Genomic DNA, 24,699 nt, shown 5'->3' with positions numbered 1-24,699 from the left:
GACTGATGAATCATAAATTACAGGTCTGCAACAGCGGACGCAAGGTGGCATCAGAGACTGATAGTCTGCTGACATTTGGGGACAGGGAGGGGGTGACAACTGCCACTGTTTCCCAAAATGAATGTGTTGCCACCATTGTGACAGAATGATGAAGCCAGGATCTCTGTTGGAAGATGGAGATTTCCTGGCCTCTTTGTTGGATCTACGGTGGCCGGCTTGTGCAACGTCATGGGTCAAGCGTCTTCCTATTGCATTACCATATTAGTGCTACATGGAAGCAGAAGTGATAGCACCTCCAACCTCATCTGTGTCAGGCCCATTCTGAAAAGTACCTTTTAGACAAATGCTATAGATATGGTTTTGAAATGTCCTCAATTTGAGAAGTACTCAGAGATGGACTTCCTTCTCCTGCTCAACGCCTTCTGGTCAGATGCACCCACACCATCCACCATCATTCTTATAACCAAGCTCAAACTTTGAGCACATAACAATAAGCCAGATGCTTTGCAGAACCCCAGGTTGCATCTCAAAGTCACTCATGATAAAACATCCCCTCATTTAAGACCATTGTCCGCTGGGCAGATGATTATCATCAAGGTTGACAGAGTGAAAGAGTCCACTAAAAGCCCAACACAATGCATGAGTGTGAGTAAACACCCCATCCTCAACCTGACGCCAGCTGAGGGTATTAGACCCATCATAATGGACAATGAGTTCCCTGAAGAAGCACCTATCACATGTCGCATTCGGACTCCCTATTTCCTGCTTACCATGTTGGATTGATCAATTGACTTCAGTTTCCCCCAATCAAAGAGGGGTTTGTTTCCACCTGAACCACCTGACCATAGGCACCAATGACTGACCAGAGCACCCTATTTAAACCTCTCACTTGCATCTGCTCATGGCAGTTACATCTTGCATATTACAAGTTCCTGTTTGCAGCATCGGCACCGCCGCCTTCTGATTCCTGTTTGGAGTGCTGAATCTGCTGTCTGGTGCACGCGAACGCTCTGAGTTCATCAGTTCCTGCTCTCCCGGCTTCAGTTTCCAGCTTGCAGAGACTGTGCAGATAACTGGGAAAGATAACAAGTTACAGTAAGGGCGCTCAGATATGGGCTGTTTCACCGAGCGGAAGCAAGATATCGTGAGGAGACAATCCAACATAGAAACCAGAATAAAGGGGAAGGGATCTGCTGCGCTAAAAAAAAAACAGTGTGCAGTGAATTTCAAATATAAATTTTGTTAAATGATAACAATATATTAGGATAAACTATAATAAAATATACTTTATAAAAACAATATAATATAGGTGTATATCGGCCTTGTGTATATTCACTCTTAGGACCTGGTTCTGGTTGACTCGCATTTAAACGCCGCCCGCATGAACTTCCGCCCAACCCCCCTTGCACGCCCATTTCCCCACACACATGCGAATGGATGTTTAGCCTTGCGCGTGGGGGCAAAATTGCGTTCGCAGACCTAAGATACTCTCTGGTGTCTTAAATCTGGGGCGCCCCTGTACGGGAAGTGGGGGGGGGGGGCAGCTAACATCCGCTGACCAACCCCGCACCTGTGTCACCAGCACATTTCAAGGTTGGCCTTGAAAAAGCTCATGCGAAGCGCGCGCCGGCTAGCGGTGCACTGATTGGCAACGCATGTTTGTTAGCAATGTATTTTGATCTGTATCTTTTCCCACAGGTTCCTATCTAAAAACCCGGTCTTAGGATTCTGCCTCATTACTCTAAACTCTGTAAGTTGCGCTGTCAACTGCTGGCACATTCCTGGTTAAGACAGATACCTATGTCTACCCAGGCAGCAGAGTTGACACGCACCTCCAGATAAACAGGCATGCATCGGAGCAAGAGTCACCACAGAAGCCTGTGACAGACACTGTTACAATATACTAGATGTCTGTTCAGGCAACATTGTAGCACTAGCATTGGTGACTTAATATACGCAGCCACAGTGCTGAGACTACTGGTATTTTTGAGTCATAACAAATCTAGTGCTTGTACAGGCAGCTTTACAACGTGGGCACCAGAATCTAAAATCATAACCACACAGCCATTGTGCTGATAGCATCGTTTGTTTGATTTATCTGAGTTGCACCGCATCTTTCTGCCTATCATATGTACGTATGGTTATATCATTGCCTAGACTGTGCCCAACATCCACCTTATCCTAATCCTAAATGTGGAATTATAAACACCTACAAGCATATACTTCGTATATATCCCCATATATATGAGCTTGTAAATCCGGTATTATATTGATAAACGGGCAATTCTAGGACGCAGAGGCAACATTACAACGTGGGCACCAGAATTTAAGATCATAATCACACAGCCACAGTGCTGAGAATATCAGGTGATTGATCTACTTTACCTGAGTTGCACCACACCTCTCTGCCTGAAATATAACTATATGTATGTACAGATTTCTTATTGACCTGGAGTGCATTTAATACCCTTCTTGTCCTAAGTGTGGAATTCAACCACCCATAAATACAACAAGTTCCGCATATCTCTACACATATGAGATTGGGAACTTATTATATTGATAAGCGGGTAACTCTAGGCCGCTTGGTGACTAAACTCCCTGCAGTCCTGAGGCTCCCAGAATTAATACTGTCTCTTTGATACTTTATAGATACAGAATATTTCCAAAGTATATTAAACACTGTATCGATCTCCATAAGCAGGGGATACGAGACTAATAGCTAAAAGGCAGTTTAACCCACAATATAGAGAGTTATGCGCTAACAATCCTCTCTCCAAGTGGCATAAATATCATAACCTGTGATACTACACAATATAATATACACTGAACCAGAACCAGAACAGATAACAGTGCGTTGCCAAGAAGCCACTGTCCTTTTAACACACCTATTCTATCTTTTGTCCGTCATCCCTACTATGTTTCATGTGTGTTTTATATTTCGCCAGTTTTAGATAAATAAATAAAGGTTAAATTTTATTGTTTGAAAATTTCTGTGATAGGTGCACCAGTGACAATCCTTTTTCTTGTTTCTCTTTGAAATATTGTCACCAGCACATTAGCATGGGAACGCTCAGCGTTTTCATGGGAGCACCTATGAAACGCTGGGCATTCCCATGTTTGACCACAGCCCACTGCCCCACCCCCTTCCCTCCTGCACTGCTGTGTGCGAGATCGGCCGGTGAATAAGCAATTCGCCGTGCCTGCTCGCACAAAGAGGCTGCACTTGCGCATAAGTGCTTATGCGCATGCGCCGTTTCTAAAAATCATGTAGAATAACCTCCCTGGTCCATTGTAGGTAATAAAACTAGTGTCTGTTCCGATAATGTCCCCCTGGTGGAAGGAGGGTAAGCAACTCCACTTAGTCTACAGCATGATGGTCGACAGTCATTAGGTCGACACCATTAGGTCGACATGGGAAAAGGTCGACATGGTTCTAGGTCAAACGGTCATTAGTTCGACAGGTCGTTAGTTCGACAGTTCATTAGTTCGTCAATGTCTAGGTCGACAGTGAAAAGGTCGACATGGGATTTTTCACTGTTTTTTTACCTGAATGTCAAAACAGTCGACATGGACACAGTTTAAAGTGCACCAGATCCCCTCGCATCGCTTCCTGCGCTGGCTATGCGTCGGGCACGGTGCCTCGCTGCGCTCGGCACACTATTTTATTCTCCCACCACGCCCTAGTGGATGGTAGGGCATGAAATACCGCCTGTCGGCACATGTCAGCTCAAAAAACAGTGAAAAACTCAATGTCGACCTTTTGACTGTCGACCTAGACACTGTCGAATGTATGACCTGTCGAACTAATGACCTGCCGACCTAGAACCATGTCGACCTTTTCCTATGTCGATCTAGACCAATGTCGACCTAATGGTGTTGACCTAATAAAGGTCTACCATAATGCTGTAGACCAAATGACCGCATCCCGGTTCGGTCACTGGTTCTGTAGGTTTCCACAGCTTTATCGTCTATCCAATGAAAGAGAGGGGCTGGGGGCATGGCCAGCAGCATACACAGTGCTGGCCATGCCCCCATAGTGTCAAAAACAGGGGCATGGTATGAGCAAACATTAGCGGGAAATGGAACCAAGTCCCGGCCTTGGTGCCTTATATAGAAACCAAACCACCTCAGAATCCGACGCTGGGAAAATGACGCTTGGCCTCCGAGTCTGACGGATTCTGTGTGTTAAGAGCCGTTCGGATTCCTTGGACCACTTATCTCTAGTCAGAACCAACACTAAATAAATGTTGCATTTTGAAGCCCACCAGCAGCCGCTCTGATTGGCTGCTGGTATGCGAGCTCTGATTGGCTCAAAAACCGGTGCAGCATTTTAATTTCCGCCGGCGTCCTGGGTTGAATAAGTTAGTCAGGAGGGCTGCGGTGGGCAAAATGAGCAGCCCGGGCCCTTCCAGAGGCCGGGGCCTGGGACAGCTGTACCCACAGCAGCCCCCTATTGGCGGCCCTGATGGTTAGCATTACTGCCTCACAGCGCTGAGGTCATGGGTTCGATTCCCACCATGGCCCTAACTGTGTGGAGTTTGTATATTCTCCCCACGGTTGCTTGGGTTTCCCCCGGGTACTCCGGTTTCCTCACAATATCCAAAAATATACAGGTAGGTTAATTGCCTCCCAACAAATTAACCCTAGAACGTCTGTGTGCGTGTACATGTGGAATATAGAAGTGTAAGCTCCAATGGAGCAGGGACTGATGTGAGTGTACAAATATACTCTGTACAGCACTGCGGAATATGTATGCGCTATATAAATAACTGGTAATAAATGAAATAATCGGTGTACACAGGTGTATTTATACTACACGGTACGTCTGCGGGCAGCAAAGGGTTACCGGTTGACGTCGCCATCGGGGTGACCTATGATTGGCTGTACCATTGTTCCTATGTCAGCCCATGCCTGCTGTGGAATTTCCCTAGTCCATGAGTCATCCATTAACCCCTTCCACCCAGCCAAGCCATTGTAGGATCTGCATAGCAGAAATAGGCCTGATCCAGGGCTGCAAGGGTAAAAGTGTCTGCGCCTGCCCATGGAGGAAGAGGGGGGAGAGGGAGGGGGAGGCAGACACAGTGAGGAAGGAGGAGGGGGGGCTTGTTTTGCTCTGTCCTAGTTATGGGAAGTACACTATGAACTGATACACGGACAGTCAACAGACAGGGAGGCTCTGAGAGGGACAGGATAGGGGCAGCGGGTAAAATCCTAAATATCTGAAGTGTCGGGTGTTGCCCCTAAAGGAGGAGACAGAATATTGGGGACCCCCCCTGCAAAGTGCTGAGTGAATCCAGGAGGAACCTGAAGCATTGCAAGGTGGAGTGACAGGACCCCCTACTCTCTGGAAGTCCCCAGCAATGTCTCATGATATAGGCTGTGAGACCCCTACAGTGCACAGCTCTTCTCAGCACACGGTCTATGTCCTGGTGGGCTCAAGAGCTGACAGCATCCAGCTGCTCAGGTAACAATGCTCAGTACTACTGCCAATGTGTGTATTGCATCCCCTGTCCAACCATTGCTGGTCTGCTGCAGAGTGCATAGGAGGGGACTGTGTGTGCGAGTGCGGCGTAGGGGGGACTGTGTGAGTGCGGCATAGGGGGGACTGTGTGTGCGAGTGCGGCATAGGGGGGACTGTGTGTGCGAGTGCGGCATAGGGGGGACTGTGTGTGCGAGTGCGGCATAGGGGGGACTGTGTGTGAGTGCGGCATAGGGGGGACTGTGTGTGCGAGTGCGGCATAGGGGGGACTGTGTGTGCGAGTGCGGCATAGGGGGGACTGTGTGTGCGAGTGCGGCGTAGGGGGACTGTGTGAGTGTGGCATAGGGGGGACTGTGTGTGAGGCGGTGCTGGGGGCACCGTGTGTGAGTGCGGTGTAGGTGTTGGGGGACTGTGTGTGTGAGTACGGCGTAGGGGGGACTGTGTGTGAGTGCGGCATAGGGGGGACTGTGTGTGAGGCGGTGCTGGGGGGACCGTGTGTGAGTGCGGTGTAGGTGTTGGGGGACTGTGTGTGTGAGTGTGGTGCAGGTGTTGGCTGTGTGTGAGTGTGGTGCAGGTGTTGGGGGGACTGTGTGAGTGTGGTGCAGGTGTTGGCTGTGTGTGTGAGTGTGGTGCAGGTGTTGGCTGTGTGTGTGAGTGTGGTGCAGGTGTTGGCTGTGTGTGTGAGCGTGGTGCAGGTGTTGGCTGTGTGTGAGTGTGGTGCAGGTGTTGGGGGGACTGTGTGAGTGTGGTGCAGGTGTTGGCTGTGTGTGTGAGTGTGGTGCAGGTGTTGGCTGTGTGAGCGTGGTGCAGGTGTTGGCTGTGTGTGAGTGCGGTGTAGGTGTTGGGGGGACTGTGTGTCGCATTGTGGGTGTTGGCGGACTGTGTGTGAGCGCGGTGTCGGTGTTGGAGGGACTGTGTGTGAGTGTGGTGTAGGTGTTGGGGGGACTGTGTCAGAGTGGGGTGTTGGGGGAACTGTGTGTGAGTGCTGTGTAGGTGTTGGGGGACTGTGTGAGTGTGGTGTAGGTGTTGAGGGGACTGTGTGTGGTGTAGGTGTTGAGGGACCATGTGTGAGTGCGGTGTACGTATTGGGGGACTGCGTGAGTGCGGTGTAGGTGTTGGGGGACTGTGTGTGTGGTGTAGGTGTTGGGGGACTGTGTGTGTGGTGTAGGTGTTGGGGGACTGTGTGTGTGGTGTAGGTGTTGGGGGACTGTGCGTGTGTGGTGTAGATGTTGGGGGGACTGTGCGAGTGTGGTGTAGATGTTGGGGGGACTGTGTGTGAGTGCAGTGTAGGTGTTGGGGGGACTGTGTGTGAGTGCGGTGTAGGTGTTGACGGGACCGTGTGTGAGTGCGGTGTAGGTGTTGGGGGACTGTGTGTGTGTGGTGTAGGTGTTGGGGGGACCGTGTGTGAGTGCGGTGTAGGTGTTGGGGGACTGTGTGTGTTTGGTGCACGTGTTGGGGGGACTGTGTGAGTGCGGTGAAGGTGTTGGGGGGAATGTGTGTGTGTGTGGTGCACGTGTTGGGGGGACTGTGTGTGTGTGGTGTGCGTGTTGGGGGGGCTGTGTGTGAGTGTGGTGTAGGTGTTGGGGGACTGTGTGTGTGTGTGTGGTGTATGTGTTGGGGGACTGTGTGAGTGCGGTGAAGGTGTTGGGGGGAATGTGTGTGTGTGTGGTGTACGTGTTGGGGGGGCTGTGTGTGAGTGCGGTGTAGGTGTTGGGGGACTGTGTGTGTGTGGTGTATGTGTTGGGGGGACTGTGTGAGTGCGGTATAGGTTTTGGGGGGACTGTGTAAGCGAGTATGGTGTAGGTGTTTGGAGAACTGTGAGAGATTGAGGTGCAGGAGGTGGCTGTAGGTGTTGGGCGAGGGGTTTGGTTAGATGGCAAGCTCTTGGGCACGGATTGTGTTTGCCATGAGCACAGGAGGATCACTGTGGGTGTAGGGTGGGAGGAAGGAGCAGGATGAAGCAATACTGTCCTTTTGCTTAGTCATTCCGAAGCGCGCAGCAGATGAAAACAAGGAGACAATTCTGTGGCCGGCCACAGCCTGGAGCCTCAGAACACAAACAATATGAATATTTGAACCTATTAATAGGTGGGATCCTCGTTATGCTGGATTCCTGGTATGAGTGGGGTAATAACCAGGCACCATCCAGACATCAGGCAGAGTTCTATTGACAGTAAAAAGGCTGAGAATAAGTAACTAGAGATCCTTAATATTAGCACAGGGTTAATCTTTGTACCTGCCCCCTCTCCAGTCTCCAGAACCGGCTGACATCAGCAATACCGGCTCTCCCCCTTCTCCTCATCCACACTTGTAGTTGTGTAATCACCAAACTCCCCGACCTAGTGCTTCCCAGTGCACCTTTATTATCAGACGCAGGATGCAGATCTGCAAAGGGAGGTGCATATATATATATATATATATATATATATATATATATATATATATATATATATATATATATATATATATATATATATATATAATTTCAGGTCAGGTTATCTACGTTCATTGCACAGTTTTAGAAATTAGTAGGGGGCCTTGTACAGAGACCCCTGACCACCAATATTTGTCAGCCAATCACTGCTTTAGGAACCAGTGACGTCACTGGGGCGTAAGGGGCGGCTCCACGTGGCTGCCTCCGTGGTACATAGGTGATGAGTACATTTTCAAATGCTCACTTCTTCTAGGGTTTCGCCATTGATGGTTCGGAAGCACAGAGAGCCAGAGCAGTAGCGCCACTGCACAAATACAGAAGAAGGGAAATTCCACCATCAAATGCCTAAACCATCGCCATTGGTTGTGACATCAATGATTTGGTCAATGTCCATCCCTAGGTCTTGTGCACTGAGATACACTGATATGAATTGGGATTGTCACCATAGACCAACACCCGCGATTCATGCTGTTTTGCAGAGGCACTTTGTGAACCCTCTGGACGGTCCGATTCACTAGGGGAGAGGTTGGGTTCAGGGAGCTCCTTGGGGGCAGACTGGGCATTCCGGAAAGGTAGGCAACCATGGCACCCAGATTCCTGCTACTGTGCAGTGTGTATGCAAAACAAGATGGCGGCGTCTGCACAGTGGAATGCTTACAGTGGATGCTGATGAGGTGGGGGGTTGGGAGCTGTCTTTTCTTAGGCTCTGCAGTGTGCCGAGCTTTGCAGATCAGCACAGCACTTTTTGCAAAGCAAGATTGTTGAAATAAGATAAAAGGGGGCGCTGGGGGCATTTTTAGGGGCGATGCTTGTGAATTTGGGGACGTTTCCACTCTGCAAAAGAAATAAAATGGGTTATAGAGTGTTTCCTGCCCTCTTCATACCTGGTGCACCTGGCAAGCACCCAATACGGGTGCTCTGTTGCTGAAAGGAATTTTGCATTGAACCCAAACAATGCCCTTTGTTGACCTTGAGGTCAATAAAAATGACCTGAAAAAGTTAATATTATTTGGTACATGGGCTCCCGGGGGCCACCCACCATCGTTGCCCAGTATGGCCCAACAACGTGGGAGCCAGCGCAAGGAGACAAATCCGGTTCTGGGGAAAGTCCACCTGGCATCATGTCATGTAGTTTAGATAACAGATTATACAATGTGTCTTGTACTATGATGAATGACATTTCTGCCTGGGTTATAAAATGTTCTGGGCTGCGTGCCATAGACACTCTCTTATGTATGCAGCGTTACACCGGCCGGTAAGCTCAGACAGGCATCCAGTGTTACATTATATATACTGATAATCATTTATATACATCAGTGCCGGGTAACCAACAAGGCGGCAGGGCTGGTCGCTCACTCACACACAAAGCTATATACCAAGCGTGGGGGCATCTGTGTGCTGGGGGTTCTGTGTGGTGTAATGTGAACTGGGGGCACTGCAGTGGGTAACACATTTATAGTGCTGGGAGCATTTACAGATTATACCGCGTAATAACACCATCAGCATATTTGATTGACAGTTTTACCAGTAGGGATCCCCACAGATGAGTTGCGTTGGGGACCCCACACACCTTTATCAGACCCTGGATAAAATTATGATGCACGAGCGATGTGTATGGACTGAAACTAAGGTCTGTATAAAGGAAGATGTAATCGGGTGAACCCTTATGTCCACCAAGATAAACTATTACAGGGACAGTAAGAAAGCATAGGTGCCTGTATGGCGGCGATGTGGCAGGCCGCACGGCCGGCGGTCCAGAGCAACAGGGAGTGGGGAGGGGGAGGCGCGGGCAGGTACCCTGTCCCCCTTTTTGCACCTAGGGGACCAGGGCAGCCAGTAAGGAGCCCAGGGTGTGGTGCGGCTGGGAGCAGTGTAAAAGGCTGGGGCAGAGGGGACACACAGAGCATCACAAGCACAATTTTTTCGGTAACCTCAGTGGCGGGGCGAAATGGTGCGCAAAGCAGGCAGAGGAGGGTAACCAGCTGAGGTGGCAGATTCCTCCTCAGCATGGTGGGCAATCGGCTGCGCTCCAGGCAAGAGTGATCTGTGGGGGCTGACTCCATAGGGTTTTTGCGCCTCGCCCACCATTCTCTGTCCTCACAATGCAAGATGTGGATACGGTAATGTAAATAAAACTGTGGCCAATGATTTAATCCCTGTGATCGCATGATGCCCACGGGAGCCCAGATCCCATCGCATCGGAACGCACGCTGCTATCACAGTGTGTATGGGCACCATTAGACTAGACTTGGCACTGCACACATGGGGGGGAGATCCGAGTATCCAAAGATAAGCATCCTAGTGAACAAGTATGAATCAGCCCCTTTATTAGCAGCAGGGTAGAGCGTCCCGTCTCTCGGGGTGAGGGGGACGAGCAGGGCTGGGACAACAGATTCAGGTACTTCCTCTGCATTCTGCTATTGTTCTTACGGTGCTACAAGGAAGCGCAGAGCAGTATAAATATTTATGTAGGCCGGGACGCTCTCCGCGTGAATTTGCATTGAATTTGATCCTTATGACCGAACCCCTTGTAGTTTCCATTCCATGTGATGAGTGTTCCCAGACAAAAATAACTCCCACTGTTGCAGATGGTGGAACGCGTCAACAGGCCCCTGTCTCGCCCGCTTTATTGGGGCCTACACATGGGGCGACTGTTCTGAGCGATGCTAGATTGCTCAGATCGCTTCAGCAAAATCGCCCAGCATACAGCGCTGCACAGCTACTGTACGTGTCAGCGATGTGTCGGCCTTGTGTGCTGCGCGATCTGTCAGGGCCAGTGTTCTCTGGTGAGACCTCAGTGTCCTCTGATGTCTGTGTATTAGGAGGAGGGGAGGGGTCAGTGTGTCCTGATGTCTGTGTATTAGGAGGAGGGGAGAGGTCAGTGTGCCCTGATGTCTGTGTATTAGGAGGAGGGGAGGGGTCAGTGCCCCCTTATGTCTGTGTATTATAAGGTGAGAGGTCAGTGTGTCCTGATGTCTGTGTATTAGGAGGAGGGAAGAGGTCAGTGTGTCCTGATGTCTGTGTATTAGGAGGAGGGGAGAGGTAAGTGTGCCCTGATGTCTGTGTATTAGGAGGAGGGGAGAGGTCAGTGTGTGCCCTGATGTCTGTGTATTAGGAGGAGGGGAGAGGTCAGTATCCCCTGATGTCTGTGTATTAGGAGGAGGGGAGAGGTCAGTGTGTGCCCTGATGTCTGTGTATTAGGAGGAGGGGAGAGGTCAGTATCCCCTGATGTCTGTGTATTAGGAGGAGGGGAGAGGTCAGTGTGCCCTGATCTCTGTGTATTAGGAGGAGGGGAGAGGTCAGTGTCCAGATGTCTTTGTATTAGGAGGAGGGGAGAGGTCAGTGTGTCCCTTGATGTATGTGTATTAGGAGGTGAGAGGTCAGTGTCCCCTGATGTCTGTGTATTAGGATGAGGGGAGAGGTCAGTGTGCCCTGATCTCTGTGTATTAGGAGGAGGGGAGAGGTCAGTGTCCGGATGTCTTTGTATTAGGAGGAGGGGAGAGGTCAGTGTGTCCTGATGCTGTGTATTAGGAGGAGGAGAGAGGTCAGTGTGTCCGGATGTCTGTGTATTAGGAGGAGGGGAGAGGTCAGTGTGCCCTGATGTCTGTGTATTAGGATGAGAGGAGAGGTCAGTGTGCCCTGATCTCTGTGTATTCGGAGGAGGGGAGAGGTCAGTGTGTCCGGATGTCTGTGTATTAGGAGGGGAGAGGTCAGTGTGCCCTGATGTATGTGTATTAGGAGGAGGGGAGAGGTCAGTGTGTCCGGATGTCTGTGTATTAGGAGGAGGGGAGAGGTCAGTGTGCCCTGATGTCTGTGTATTAGGATGAGGGGAGAGGTCAGTGTGTCCTATTGTCTGTGTATTAGGAGGAGGGGAGAGGTCAGTGTGTCCTGTTATCTGTGTATTCGGAGGAGGAAAGAGTTCAGTGTCCGGATATCTGCGTATTAGGAGGAGGGGAGAGGTCAGTGTGTCCTGTTGTCTGTGTATTAGGATGAGGGGAGAGGTCAGTCTCCCCTGATATCTGTGTATTAGGAGTAGGGGAGAGGTCAGAGTCCGGATATCTGCGTATTAGGAGGAGGGGAGAGGTCAGTGTCTGGATGTCTGTGTATTAGGAGGGATGTGATGCCTATTACCAATGACACTATACTCTTTGTCTTATCCACAGTCTGAGCCCGCTGTTGCCAGAATCCGGGATTGTCGCCGACATTGACGTGGAGACAGATCTGGAACCAAGCGAGGATCAGTTTTACCAGTTGAAGAGCCAGCCGATACCCGCCAGGTAACTGACCAAACAGGAGGCCTGTGTCATCCCCCCGTCAGGACACTCAGGGACACACCGGCAGAAAGGAATGCATGACGCAACATACAGAGATATGGAGAATACAGGGAACAGCAGTCAACAGGAAACTCAGATAAGGTTCTAACATCCAGCAGAAAAGCTGCGTTACTGCTGTCCCAGCACGCGATAAAGCCCTGCCACACACTCAGCAATTCCAAATATAGAACATACAGATAGATACATTTCCCCAGCCGCAGGCACCCAGCATGTATTGTACAAAGGGAATAATGGACGTAACAATGACCCATTGTGCAGAATGAACATCACTGAAATATACAGTCCCTGTAATTTGCTCCCCATTATGGGCGCTGTTGACAAGTTAGACATGCATTAGTTAGACATTTACAAAAATTAGTCATGCATTAATTAGACAGGGACAATAGTTAGACATGCAATAGTTAGACATTGACAAAAGTTAGACATTGACAAGAGTTAAGGTGGCCATACATCTAAAGATCGATTGTCAGATTGGGCTGGCAGTTTTCCAGCATTTTAAAGCAAAGACATGCTAATTAGTTAGACATTGACAAAAGTTAGACATTGACAAGAGTAAAACATGCTAATTAGTTAGACATTGACAAGAGTTAGACATGATTTAGTTAGTTAGTGACAATAATGAGACAGTGACAAAAGTTATACATGCATTAGATAGACAATGACAAACTTTAGACATGCATTAGTTGGACATTGACAAGTTAGACATGCATTAGTTAGACATTGACAAGTTAGACATGCAATATTTAGACAATGACAAAAGTTAGACATGCATTAGTTAGTCATTGTCAAAAGTTAGAAATGCATTATTTAGATAGTGACAAAAGTTAGACATGCATTATTTAGATAGTGACAAAAGTTAGACATGCATTATTTAGTCATTGACAAAAGTTAGACATGCATTAGTTAGACATTGACAAAAGTTAGACATTCACTTTTTTTGTCCTTAATGTTGACATAGCACCATGTCCCCTCGCATGGCTCGCTGCGCTTGCCATGCTTCGGGCAAAAGAAAACTTGCTGGTGTGTACCCCTGATATGTCTGTGATCAGCACTGTTCGCAGTCATATCGTGACGGCACCACAGCACAGCCGAAGGCCGCTATATCTACAAATATATCTGCACAGATGGCTGAGTGTACGGGCGATCCGTCTACCATTCGCACACTTGCTGTAGAGACAGCCGGTGACATTGAAATGCCCGCCCAGTTGTGACGCAGAGGATTGGTAAGTGTGTGTGAACTTACCAATCACCAGATAGGCAAGCAGATTGGCCGGGTATGAATTCAGCTTAAGAGAACATGAATGGGGACCAGCAGGTACCACGCCCCAAACAGACACTGCTTGAAGTATTGCATACAGTATGCCTGATATCCTCTGTTAAAACCTCAGAAACACACTGTAGCCGCTACTGGACTACTTGGTAATGATCGCAGTGTATATGTGATCCTATGCTAAATCGGCTCCTTGCTGAGGACACGATGATTGCTAATTATATATTGTTATGGAAACACATCTGTGTAGAGAGGTTATTTTTCCCCATGTCTATAAGAAGCATTAACAAAAATGTGCTGAATTCTCATGTAACGTCACCTTTCCCCCCCTTACAGCCAGACACCAACGCAGTCCCCTCAGGCTCCCCTTCAGACACCCAACACAATGGCATCGCGGATTCTGCTGCGGCAGCAGCTAATGAGAGCGCAGGCACAAGAGCAGGAACGCCGGGAACAGGAGCAGCAGGCGGCTCAGGTCCTAGCAGAACGCAGCAATGCCATGACCCCCGCCATCAGCGTGAACCCCGCTAGCCGTCCCACCTCGGCGCAGGTGCCCCTGGAGATCCTGAAGGTAAGGCCTAGGCATTTTCCACACTGACAGAAAGGCATGTAGATTCAAAATGACAGCAGCAGCAACAGAGCCAATCAGAAGCCACAGTTCCCATGACGGAGGCTCCTGATTGGACCACTCAACCTGAGCTATGTCCCAAATCCGTGGATATTGGCGCTTTGGGATGAACTAATGCACCCTGGGAAGAATGGGTGCATGGGACGGACCACTGGGTCTTTTGGATGAAGGCCTGGGATTACGGCGGCTCTCTGGCATTTGTGAAACTACAAGTTCCAGCATGCCCACCACAGTTTTGCAAATAAAAGAATGATAAAACTGTGGCACTATAATAGAGACACAGCTTTATCCCTTGTAGAATTCACAAGGCTGAAGCTTTGCAGAAAAGGCAACCACTTGGTTCTGCATGACTTATTTCTTGAGGAGCCCACGTGGCCAATGACTGGGTTAAGCCCGGTCACTGTATAGGCTACAACTACACCGGCTTCGCTCTGATTGGTCAGAAGACACCGAGAGTCACAGAGTTAGCTATGCAGAGAACAAGTGGTTGTTGTTTATTCCCAAGCTTCAGGGTTGTGGATCATGCATGGACCTATAACGGAGGTTCAGCGACGGGACTGACGGGTTAGGCCTGGCGTGCATAGCGACAGTACATCCAACATCTCATGCCATTCCCTCATACAGTACGTCTTCTGTTTTGCCAGGTCCAGACCCACTTGGAGAATCCTACGAAGTACCACATACAGCAGTCGCAGAGGCAGCAGGTCAAACAGTACCTGTCCACCACGCTCGGAACGAAGATGCCCATTCATGCTTCTGCCCCGAGCTCCACCGCGCCAGCGCCCACTGCCTCTCCCCAGCCCGAGCAGTCGCTGCTCCCCTCGGCCAGCAGTGCCCCCAACAGCCCCCTGGCGATGCTGAAAATTGGCTCCAATCCAGAAAAAGAGGTAGGTGGTATATACAACAGAGGGAAAGCAACATACGAGTGAGGGGTGACATCACTGATAAACCCAATAACCTCCCCGGAGATACCCCCTGAGCCCCCCTGTGCTTTACGATTGGTTTCTAGAGGTTATCACCTGACTGGCCTATATAGCTTCTTTCTGTGCTTTCCAGCCATGTATACATATATAATTCGGCAGAGCTGTTCCTCGGTGCGCCCCTGAGAGTCAGTGCAGTTCTGCCCTGGGTGACACTGTACCTAACAGGCAGATTTGTGTTGAATCATCCAAGGAGAAAAAAAAATTGACCAACCTGCCTGATGACATAGAAACATGTCTGAAAAGAGTGGCAGGACCAGATAGCTAATACATTATATTTATGTAAGAGGAAATCTGAAGGCAAAGGACCTTCCCTGCACCCCAGATTATATTGCCAGGGGAGTTGTTCTGGAGCACAGATGCTGGCTATAATATCCAGGCAGCGCTGGTTAGTGGTAACCTCTGCGGATGTCTTACTTCTGCTCCGATACTACATCCTCTCCTGTGTCAGACAGTATGGCCCTTATTCTGGTTCACTCGCAAAGAAATTCCTTCTCAAATGGACAAAACCATGCGCACTACGGGGGGGGGGGGGCAGATGTAACATGTGCAGAGAGAATTCAAGTGAACCAGAATAAGGGCCTATAGGGAGACTACAGATATATGGGTGCGTGTACGGACCTAATCACTGTTGTACGAATTTGTGAGGGGATTGATGATCAAATGACGAGTGGTGACCGTACGTTTTATGGGAGGGTCTGCAATGTCCGCTCCATCCCTGATCAGCCGGTCTATGTCAAACATTTGGTGGCGACTGAGTTGTGAATGGATTTGTAGCTGGATGGCGATTGGCGTGATTTCACTGTGGGAATAATTCAGACCTGATCGCTAAACACCTTTTTTCTCAAAAGGACAAAACCATGCTGTGTTGCAGGTGGGGCAGTTGTAACATGTACACAGAGAGTTGCATTTGGGGGAGTTACAGTATTTTGTTTCTGTGCAGGGTAAATACTGGCTGCTTTATTCTTACGCCGCGATTTAGATTTCTCGCACAGGGAGAGTATATACAAACTCCACACAGTTAGGGCCATGGTTGGAATAGAACTCACGGCCTCAGTGTGGCATTTGGCAATGCTAACCATTACACCGGTCCTGCTGCCTGGCTTGTTCCAGGTGGAAAGTTACTTGGCTTTTTATTGTTATTTGCTTTCCCCCAACCCAGATCAGGTGTACAGTGATAACAGTGACATAAAGTAAGGGTATACGTGTACATTGTATAATCTGGCAATGATCCTTTTACTAATATATTTACTGCAGAGTTGTTCCACAACGTTCTGGAACAGTTTGTCATTTAACTTTAATGTTGCTCTCCCCCACTGCCGAGTGCAGAGCACTGACGTTATAATACACCTATAGAAGAGTAGATTTTAGACGTCTATCTCCAGAGTCCCCAAGGCCAACTAAGGAGCGTTTTCCATTTTACAGATAACCTGTATTTTTTTCCTTAGACTTTTTTCAATTGTTTTAGATTGATGACGTCATCGATGAGATCATAAGCCTAGAGTCCAGCTTCAATGATGAAATCATGGCATATGTGGAAAGGGAAAATCTACCTAGCACAGTAAGTTACGGGCACACTTTTCGTTTCCAAATTTAATTTTCTTTTACTTTTTTCTTCATGTTTCTTTAAGTGATTAATTATTCGGCACGGTATCGTTTGATCACCATGGCAACCACAGTCACATGGCACATGATGTAATGAGCAAAGAGGCTTGGGCATCTCTCTGAGCTCTGTCTGCTCCTTGTTCTGCAAAGTTGTTTTATTTATGCAAATAAGATGCACACGAGTCACACCCAAACTGATGCCTAGAGAGGGCCCATTTGGTTTGACTGGGGCCTCAGTGTGCGAGGACACATCTGTGATGACAGAGCCACAGCGTATTAATAACATGTACAGGTACAATCACTGGCAGCAGATACAGTACATTAATAACGGTGCTATATAATATTCTTGTGTGTGCAGATGCCGGTCTCTGGTAACCTCCTGGACATGTACTGTGCCCCCGGAATCTCCGCACCAGCCATCACCTCCAGCAACTCCTGCCCAGCTGAGCTGCCCAACATCAAGAAAGAGTACTTTGGTGGGTGCCCAGCCTTCACGGTTATACTCGCTCTCACTCTCTGTGTGATGTATGGATGGAATCGTCTAATTGTCCTGTTTCTTCCTCTACCCAGAACACGAGGCCAAATCAATCATCAAGGAGCGTCAGAAGAAAGACAACCACAACCTGAGTAAGTCTCTGTGTGTGTGTGGGGGGGACAAAGAGTGTATCTGTGGCAGAGGGGTAAGTTTGTGATTGTGTTGGTAAAAGGGGGTAAGTGTGTGTGTGGTGACGAGGGGCGTAAGTGTGTGTGTTTATGTGTGTGGTGGGGAGGGGGTAAGTGTGTGGAGGCGAGGGGGGGTGTATGTGTAGGTAAGTGTGTGTGTGGGAGGGCTAACTGGGGGGAGGTGGTAACTGTGTGTTTGTGGGGTAAGTTTGTGTCTGTAGGGAAGTGGGATAAGTGTGGGGAGGGGGTTTGTGTGTGGGTGGGGGGAGTGTGTGTTGTGGGTGAGGGGGTAAGTGTGTGTGGAGAGGGTGCGAGGGGGGTAAGTGTGTGCATGGGGGGTAAGTATGAGCATTGGATGAGGAGGGGTAAGTGTGTGTAGGGGAGTGGGGCAAGTGTGTGGGGTGAGTGGAATAAGTGTGTGTGTGTGTGTAGGTAAGTGTGTGTGAGGGGGCTTAGTGTGTGTGTGTTGAGGGGGTGTGCGTGGTTGAGGGGGTGAGTGTGCACGAGGTGGGTGAGTGTGGAGTGTGTGGGGGGGTGGTAAGTGTGTGTGTGGGGGGAGGCAAGAGGGTAAGTGTGTGTGGGGGGGTGGGGGTTGAGGGCGGTGACTTTGCATGTAGGAGAGTGTGTGTGTGTGTGTGGGGGGGGGGGGGGAGGCAAGGGCGGTAAGTGTGTGGGATTTTTACCATGATACAGCATGGCCCTTGCCGTTGCTCTTGGCACCCGCATGTTGCAAGTTACACATGCCACCTAGTGTGTACCCAGCTTAGCAGGTTATGCTTTCCATATCTCCATGGTGGAGGTGAACTCATAACCTCTTGCTCTAGAACCAGCCTTGCCATGGGCAGCAGCACCCCCCCCCCCCCCACACACACACACACGCACACACACCCACAACATGGGATAATGCAACACATTAGAACATTGTTAGACTATTGTCCTCTAGGTAGAATACTCCGGCTCCAAAGTACAATCAATCATTTACTTGAGATAAAAGATTTCCGCTGTTCGCGGCATCTACATCTGAGTGCAATAATCACTGTATTGTCACTGAGCGTACTCACTGTATTGTTACTGAGCGCACTCAGGGGGTTATTCTGGTCTGAATCCGCAGCCTTGCGAATCAACCAGAATAAGGTCCTCACTGTATTGTCACTGACTGTCTGCGGTTCTGCTACGCATGCACCTCCTGCAGATACCTGAGAGTTTAGTTCTGCATTGTGGCCAGAATATGGAAAGATAAAAACTTGCCCGACTGGATCTTCTGGCATTCTTGTGCCGTCACCCTGCGGCGCAGCCTCTCTGCCTGAGCATGTCCAATGTTAGGTAACCCATACTCTGCAAGGCCCCCTGTTATGTTGTAGCGCACGGCTCGGTTCTAAGGTTGCTCATCCCTCCCTGGTATATAATGTCCGTGACATAATGATCACAAGACAGGTCCTGGAGGCTATAACAGCATTATTATAAAACCAAGAACTTACATCAGCCCTTTTCCCTGTGGAGCCAAAGTCTAAATTGGCCACCAAACCACAAGGGACAATTCAGGGAGAGGACAATGATATCTGAGCAGTTGGGAGAAACTCCACACAGATATCATCCTTTTCAGGCTAGGGTCTGAGTGTAACATAATATGGCAGTTGTTTCTCCGCTGGCACCGTAGGACACCTCTTACCGCGTCTCTTCTCTCTGTAGTTGAACGCCGACGGAGATTCAACATCAATGATAGAATTAAGGAGCTGGGAACACTCATCCCGAAGTCCAGCGACCCGTAAGTGTGTTACCAGAGAGCGGGGTATATCCCCGTCTCCGCCTTACCCTCACCTTCATCCTCAGCCTCACATCCAATGATGGTCTTTCCTGCCTTTTCTGGTGGCAATCTTCCACTTCTCACACCCTCTCCTTCTCCATACCATACCACCACCTCTCCTACTCTGTACCATACCACCACCTCTCCTACTCTGTACCATACCGCCACCTCTCCTACTCTGTACCATACCACCACCTCTCCTACTCTGTACCATACCACCACCTCTCCTACTCTATACCATAGCACCACCTCTCCTACTCTGTACCATACCACCAACTCTCCTACTCTATACCATAGCGCCACCACTCCTATTCTATACCATACCACCACCTCTCCTACTCTGTACTATACCACCAACTCTCCTACTCCATACCATAGCGCCACCTCTCCTACTCTATACCATAGCGCCACCTCTCCTACTCTATACCATAGCGCCACCTCTCCTACTCTGTACCATACCACCACCTCTCCTACTCTGTACCATACCACCACCTCTCCTGCTCTATTCCATACCACCACATCTCCTGCTCTATTCCATACCACCACATCTCCTACTCTATACCATACCACCACCTCTCCTACTCCATACCATACCACCACCTCTCCTACTCTGTACCATACCACTAACTCTCCTACTCTATACCATACCACCACCTCTCCTACTCCATACCATACCACCACCTCTCCTACTCTGTACCATACCACTAACTCTCCTACTCTATACCATAGCATCACCTCTCCTTTTCTATATCATACCACCACCTCTCCTGCTCTATTCTAAACCACCACCTCTCTTACTCTATACCATCCTACCACCTCTCCTACTCCATACCATACCACTAACTCTCCTACTCTATACCATAGCGCCACCTCTCCTATTCTTTACCATACCACCACCACCTCTCCTACTCTATTCTAAACCACCACATCTCCTACTCTGTACCATACCACCACATATCCTACTCTATACCATCCTACCACCTCTCCTTCTCTATACCATACCACACCTCTCCTGCTCTATACCATACTACACCTTTCCTACTCTATACCATACCGCCGCCACTCCTACTCTATACCATACCGCCACCTCTCCTACTTTATACCATACCGCCGCCTCTCCTACTTTATACCATATCGCCGCATCTCCTACTCTCTACCATACCACCACCTCTTCTACTCTCTGCCATACCGACCAACTCTCCTACTCTATACCATACCACCACCTCTCCTACTCTTTTCCATGCAACCGCCTCTCCATACCTTCACCTTATTGCTCTGCACCATAACCCCAGCTCTCCGTACTTCCTCTGTATTAACCTTTATTAGGCCTATTTCCCAAACTATCTGTTTATTTCTATCTTCCGTTCATCTCAGTCCTCTCATCTCTTCTGTGCTGATCACTAACCCCTATTGTCCTGTCCTGCTTCATATGTTCTCTATGGTTCCCGCTAACAGGGAGCTGCGTTGGAATAAAGGCACCATCTTGAAGGCCTCCGTAGAGTACATCCGGAAACTGCAGAAAGACCAGCAGAGGGTGCGAGACCTGGAGGGCAGACAGCGGAAACTGGAGCACATGAACCAGGGTCTACTCCTGCGTGTCCAGGTAACGTGCGCGTTATACGTACATACAGTACGTGCACAAAATATGTGAACGGCATGATGGGGGGGCGTTGATCGACCATTGAGGGTATGGGGGGGGGGGTTTGCAACCAAATGCTTTTGGCTCAGTGTATGGGGGCCTTAAGTATAAAGCCGCCAGCATTTATAGATCCTACAGAAACAAAATCCATCAGCAAAAATTGCAGCCATGCCAACAGGTGTGAATCATGAGGAATCGTGTCGAATCGCTTCTGGTTGTGCATCTAGCAAGGTCTGAAAGAAGAGATTGGATCTATACAGTAGGACACAGAGGTAGAAAATAGGACGATTCAATCCTTTCTTGCGCCCCCTGCTGCCCGTCTATAGTAATGAGCGTCTGTCAGAGCTATTGAATTGTTGCTCTGATCAGACGCCCATTACTTGTGGCACACCATTTTTTTCTGGCAGCATCAGAGGTGCGAGAATAACCGTGTTTGAGCGCCCAAACCTGGACTTTCAGACCCAAATGTGACCTTTAGATGGGTTCAGTTGCTTGCGTGGCTAATCCAGGATCGGTCAGCCATGTAAAATTCTAATGGACGTCTGATCGGCGCAACAATTGAAGATGTATATTGCCATATAAGCCCAGCAGGGGCGCAGGGAACAACTTGATCAGCTTTAGTGGCTCGGTCAGGGACCCGCTCTCAGCAGAAAACCAATACCATGGTTATAGAAGTCCGGAAAATACCTGCTACAAGATGAATATTATACAGTAAGCGCATCATTATAGAGGCCCCTTAGAACGTATATTATAACGGGGTGCTACAACGTGATCACTGGGTTAATGATCGCTGTTCTTAATACTTCACGTTATGTTGCAGGAGTTGGAGATGCAGGCTCAGATGCAAGGAAATACAGCCACCGCATTGCCATCCATGCTGTCGGGCATCCCCAAGGCCGAACAGTTATCTGGAGTGGTTTCAGATTTTGGCGTCCAAGCTCTGCAGGCCCTGGACCCGTCCACCTTAGACCTGGGCACTCTCCATTTCTCAGACCACCTGAATGACTTTGTGGATCAGGGCCTGAGTTTTGACTTGAGTCTGACTGGGGATTCGGCCATCGCAGACATTCTCATGGATGACACACTCTCTCCGCTAGGGGAAGCGGATCCCCTTCTTTCATCCGTCTCCCCAGGAGCCTCCAAGACCAGCAGTCGCCACAGTAGCTTTAGCATGGAGGAAGACTCCTGATTCATCACAGACTCCAACAAAATGGACTCCTGAGAGCAACTCTTTCATAGCAAGAAATGTCACCTTGTATTCTCTGACGTATTCAGTGCACCTAAGCGAAGACTAAACTGAGCGCCTGATCGAATCCTACTCATTTTCCAACGTCTCCTACAGATAGGCAGGTTTTGGTTCCTCTCTTAGACCTTTTTTGTTTAGCGAGGTGGTGGAATGGTTAGGCAGACGCTAATTGTAGTAGAGCTGTGAATTCATAGCGAATACCGTTTCTTAAGTCTTTCGTATTGAGGAAAGCCAGTTTATGTCAACCCCCAGGATAGGCCTGTGAGCAGAACATCAAATGTGGATCATTAAGCGTGACTAGAATGGGGCGGGAGTGTAAAAATACAAGATTGTGTCAGGTAATGATCAGAGGATGTGAAATTCAAAATGGCACCTGGTAGCAGAGGATGTGAAATTCAAAATGGCGCCTCATAGCAGAGGATGTGAAATTCAAAATGGCGCCTGACACCAAACTTTGCATGCATAAACAAAATGGTACCTGGTAGCAAGCACAGAAGGATCATAAAAGGCTACAGTGACACCATATGTGGATGTTATGTATGTTGAGATCTAGGGGTGCGAGAAGAAAGCAGTACTTATGTCTCTGTGTTTCCGTGGGCATCGATGGGTAGTTTGTACAGTATGTCTGAGCGAAGGCTTGCGGTGAGACTGTGGGGGAGATGTAACAAGCGGTAAAAAGAGCAGGACCAGTGCAGAAGCTGGTTGTAGCAACCAATCAGCATCTACCCATCATTTTATAGAGCGTACTTGATAATTGCTTCCTGAAAGCGGATTGGTCAATTCTCAGCTCTGTTCATTTCTTGATACATCTCCGCCTGTGTGAGTGTCGGATAGAGAGTGGGTCAGGCGGGAGTGCGGGTCACTGTGCGCGTGTGAGTGTGCGAGGGAGGCGCTAATTGCCGGACAGACTATGCATGGGATGGGGGAACGAATGTACTGGGGTGTCTGTACAGGGACAAAAGGTGTATTTGGGGGTACAGGTAAAGGGCGGTGAGGGTATTGGGGGTGCAGGTCTCACCCTATTTCCTCATTGAGAATGTGTTTTTACATAGATATTATCTTCTGTGTTTTATATCATACAAACTACTACACATAACTATGTATTTCATTAAAATATTTTACACTCTACACGCCGTGCGTGAGTCTGTTATGAGGGGATGGCGGAACATTCTGGAAGTTTCAAACCTTCTCAAGGAAAAAAGAGAGCGTGTTGCCCATAGCAACTAATGAGATTGTGAGGCAGCTGAGCCTTGTGCTAAGCCTTGGAGAAAAATAAAGAAGCAGCTCTTAACTGCCCTGTTATAGGCAGTTTGAAAAATGTCAGTTAGTGGTTGGTTGGGGGTACGGGGGCCACACACCCTGCACCCATTTTTTTCAGTTGTGTACCATCGGGAGTATGGCATCATTGGTAGCAGCAGAAACCAAGGGGAATATGGTGCGGAGAGAGGTAAAATTGCGAGATAAAGTAGCAGCCAATCAGCTACTTCAGTTTTTCACTGTCTGTAACTTGGCAGTTAGGAAGGAGCTGATTAGCTGACACTTTCTCTCTCTTCGCTAAATCACTCTGCAAGGCTTAGTACACACCCCCCCCCCCCCCACTCCTAGCTCCAAATGGTCTGGTTGCTACGGGCAATTTCTCATATTTATGATACATTTACCCCATAAGTGTGGTAGTGATCGGTCTTGAGACATAATACAATGCAAATGGCAGCTTCCCCTTACCTGACCTCATCAGAATGAATCCATTCAGAACCCACTGTGCTTCCTATCCCCGAGCCAGTGATCCAGACATGTACCGAATACTCAGTGGGCGCAACACAAACACTGCCAGGGGTGCGAGGGGTCTGGTGACGCCATGTGCCCATTGCTCAGAAGATCTTAATGTGTGGTCCACCAATCAACACATTTTTACTAGGGATTTAACCCCTAGTTCCAGTTATTGGTCCTACTGGACCTCTAGCGCCGGTCAGGGTAGCACAGTGCGTATAGTGTTATACCCGGAAGTGCTGGACACCGGGAGCATTGGCGCGCCTGTCAGCACTAAACTAGACAATGAGCATGTAACTCCCTGGCAACAAGCAAGAAACCCTTGGCAATAAGCAAGTAACTCCCTGGCAACGAGCAAGCATCCTCTGGAAGTGAGCAAGACAATCCCTGGCAATGAGCAAGAAAACCTTGGCAAAAAGCATGTAACCCCTGGCAATGAGCATTTGGGTAAAACTGTTTTGGCTGGGGGTGGGGCATAAAAATTAGTGGTTACACAAATAACTATCTAGTGAAATGGGCTGGAGGGGAAAATGGTGAAGGAAATTTACAAAGATGGGAGTTCTATTTCAAATGTTATGTTGCTATGGGCAACCAATCAGATACTATTATCTTCTAGAGATTCTGATTGGTTGTCCTTACGAACATCCCAAGTGAAATAGAACTCCCATTTTAGTTAATTTCCCCAGATGACACTTTTTCTTAGATGTTAATTCCCACCTCAAATGCGGAAATATTGCCCAAGAACCAGGTGCATTTCAGGTACAATATAACACGAGGCCCTACCCAGCCTCACCCAACACTCCATCTACCTTATCTGCACTAGCTGAGGGCACCAGGTAACCTGCTCAGC

General features: G+C 48.8%; 1 protein-coding gene across 1 annotated transcript; it reads left to right on the top strand.

The window, feature by feature from the left end:
• The first annotated feature begins 5,099 nt into the window (after window positions 1–5,099).
• On the top strand, window positions 5,100–23,210 carry TFE3 (transcription factor binding to IGHM enhancer 3). The gene is made up of 10 exons (XM_083161275.1): window positions 5,100–5,464; window positions 12,077–12,190; window positions 13,854–14,088; window positions 14,790–15,032; window positions 16,594–16,686; window positions 17,089–17,206; window positions 17,301–17,357; window positions 19,083–19,158; window positions 20,653–20,800; window positions 21,657–23,210. Exons 1-10 carry the CDS (start codon window positions 5,361–5,363, stop codon window positions 22,023–22,025), a joined length of 1,557 nt encoding a protein of 518 aa, XP_083017401.1. The 5' UTR covers window positions 5,100–5,360; the 3' UTR covers window positions 22,026–23,210.
• Window positions 23,211–24,699: the final 1,489 nt, after the last annotated feature.

The sequence above is a fragment of the Crinia signifera genome, chromosome 9 (assembly GCF_055691185.1).
Source record: "Crinia signifera chromosome 9, ASM5569118v1, whole genome shotgun sequence".
Classification (NCBI taxonomy): Eukaryota; Metazoa; Chordata; class Amphibia; order Anura; family Myobatrachidae; genus Crinia; species Crinia signifera.
Note: the sequence above shows the minus strand (reverse complement) of the source record. Positions and strands in the feature narration are given on the sequence as shown.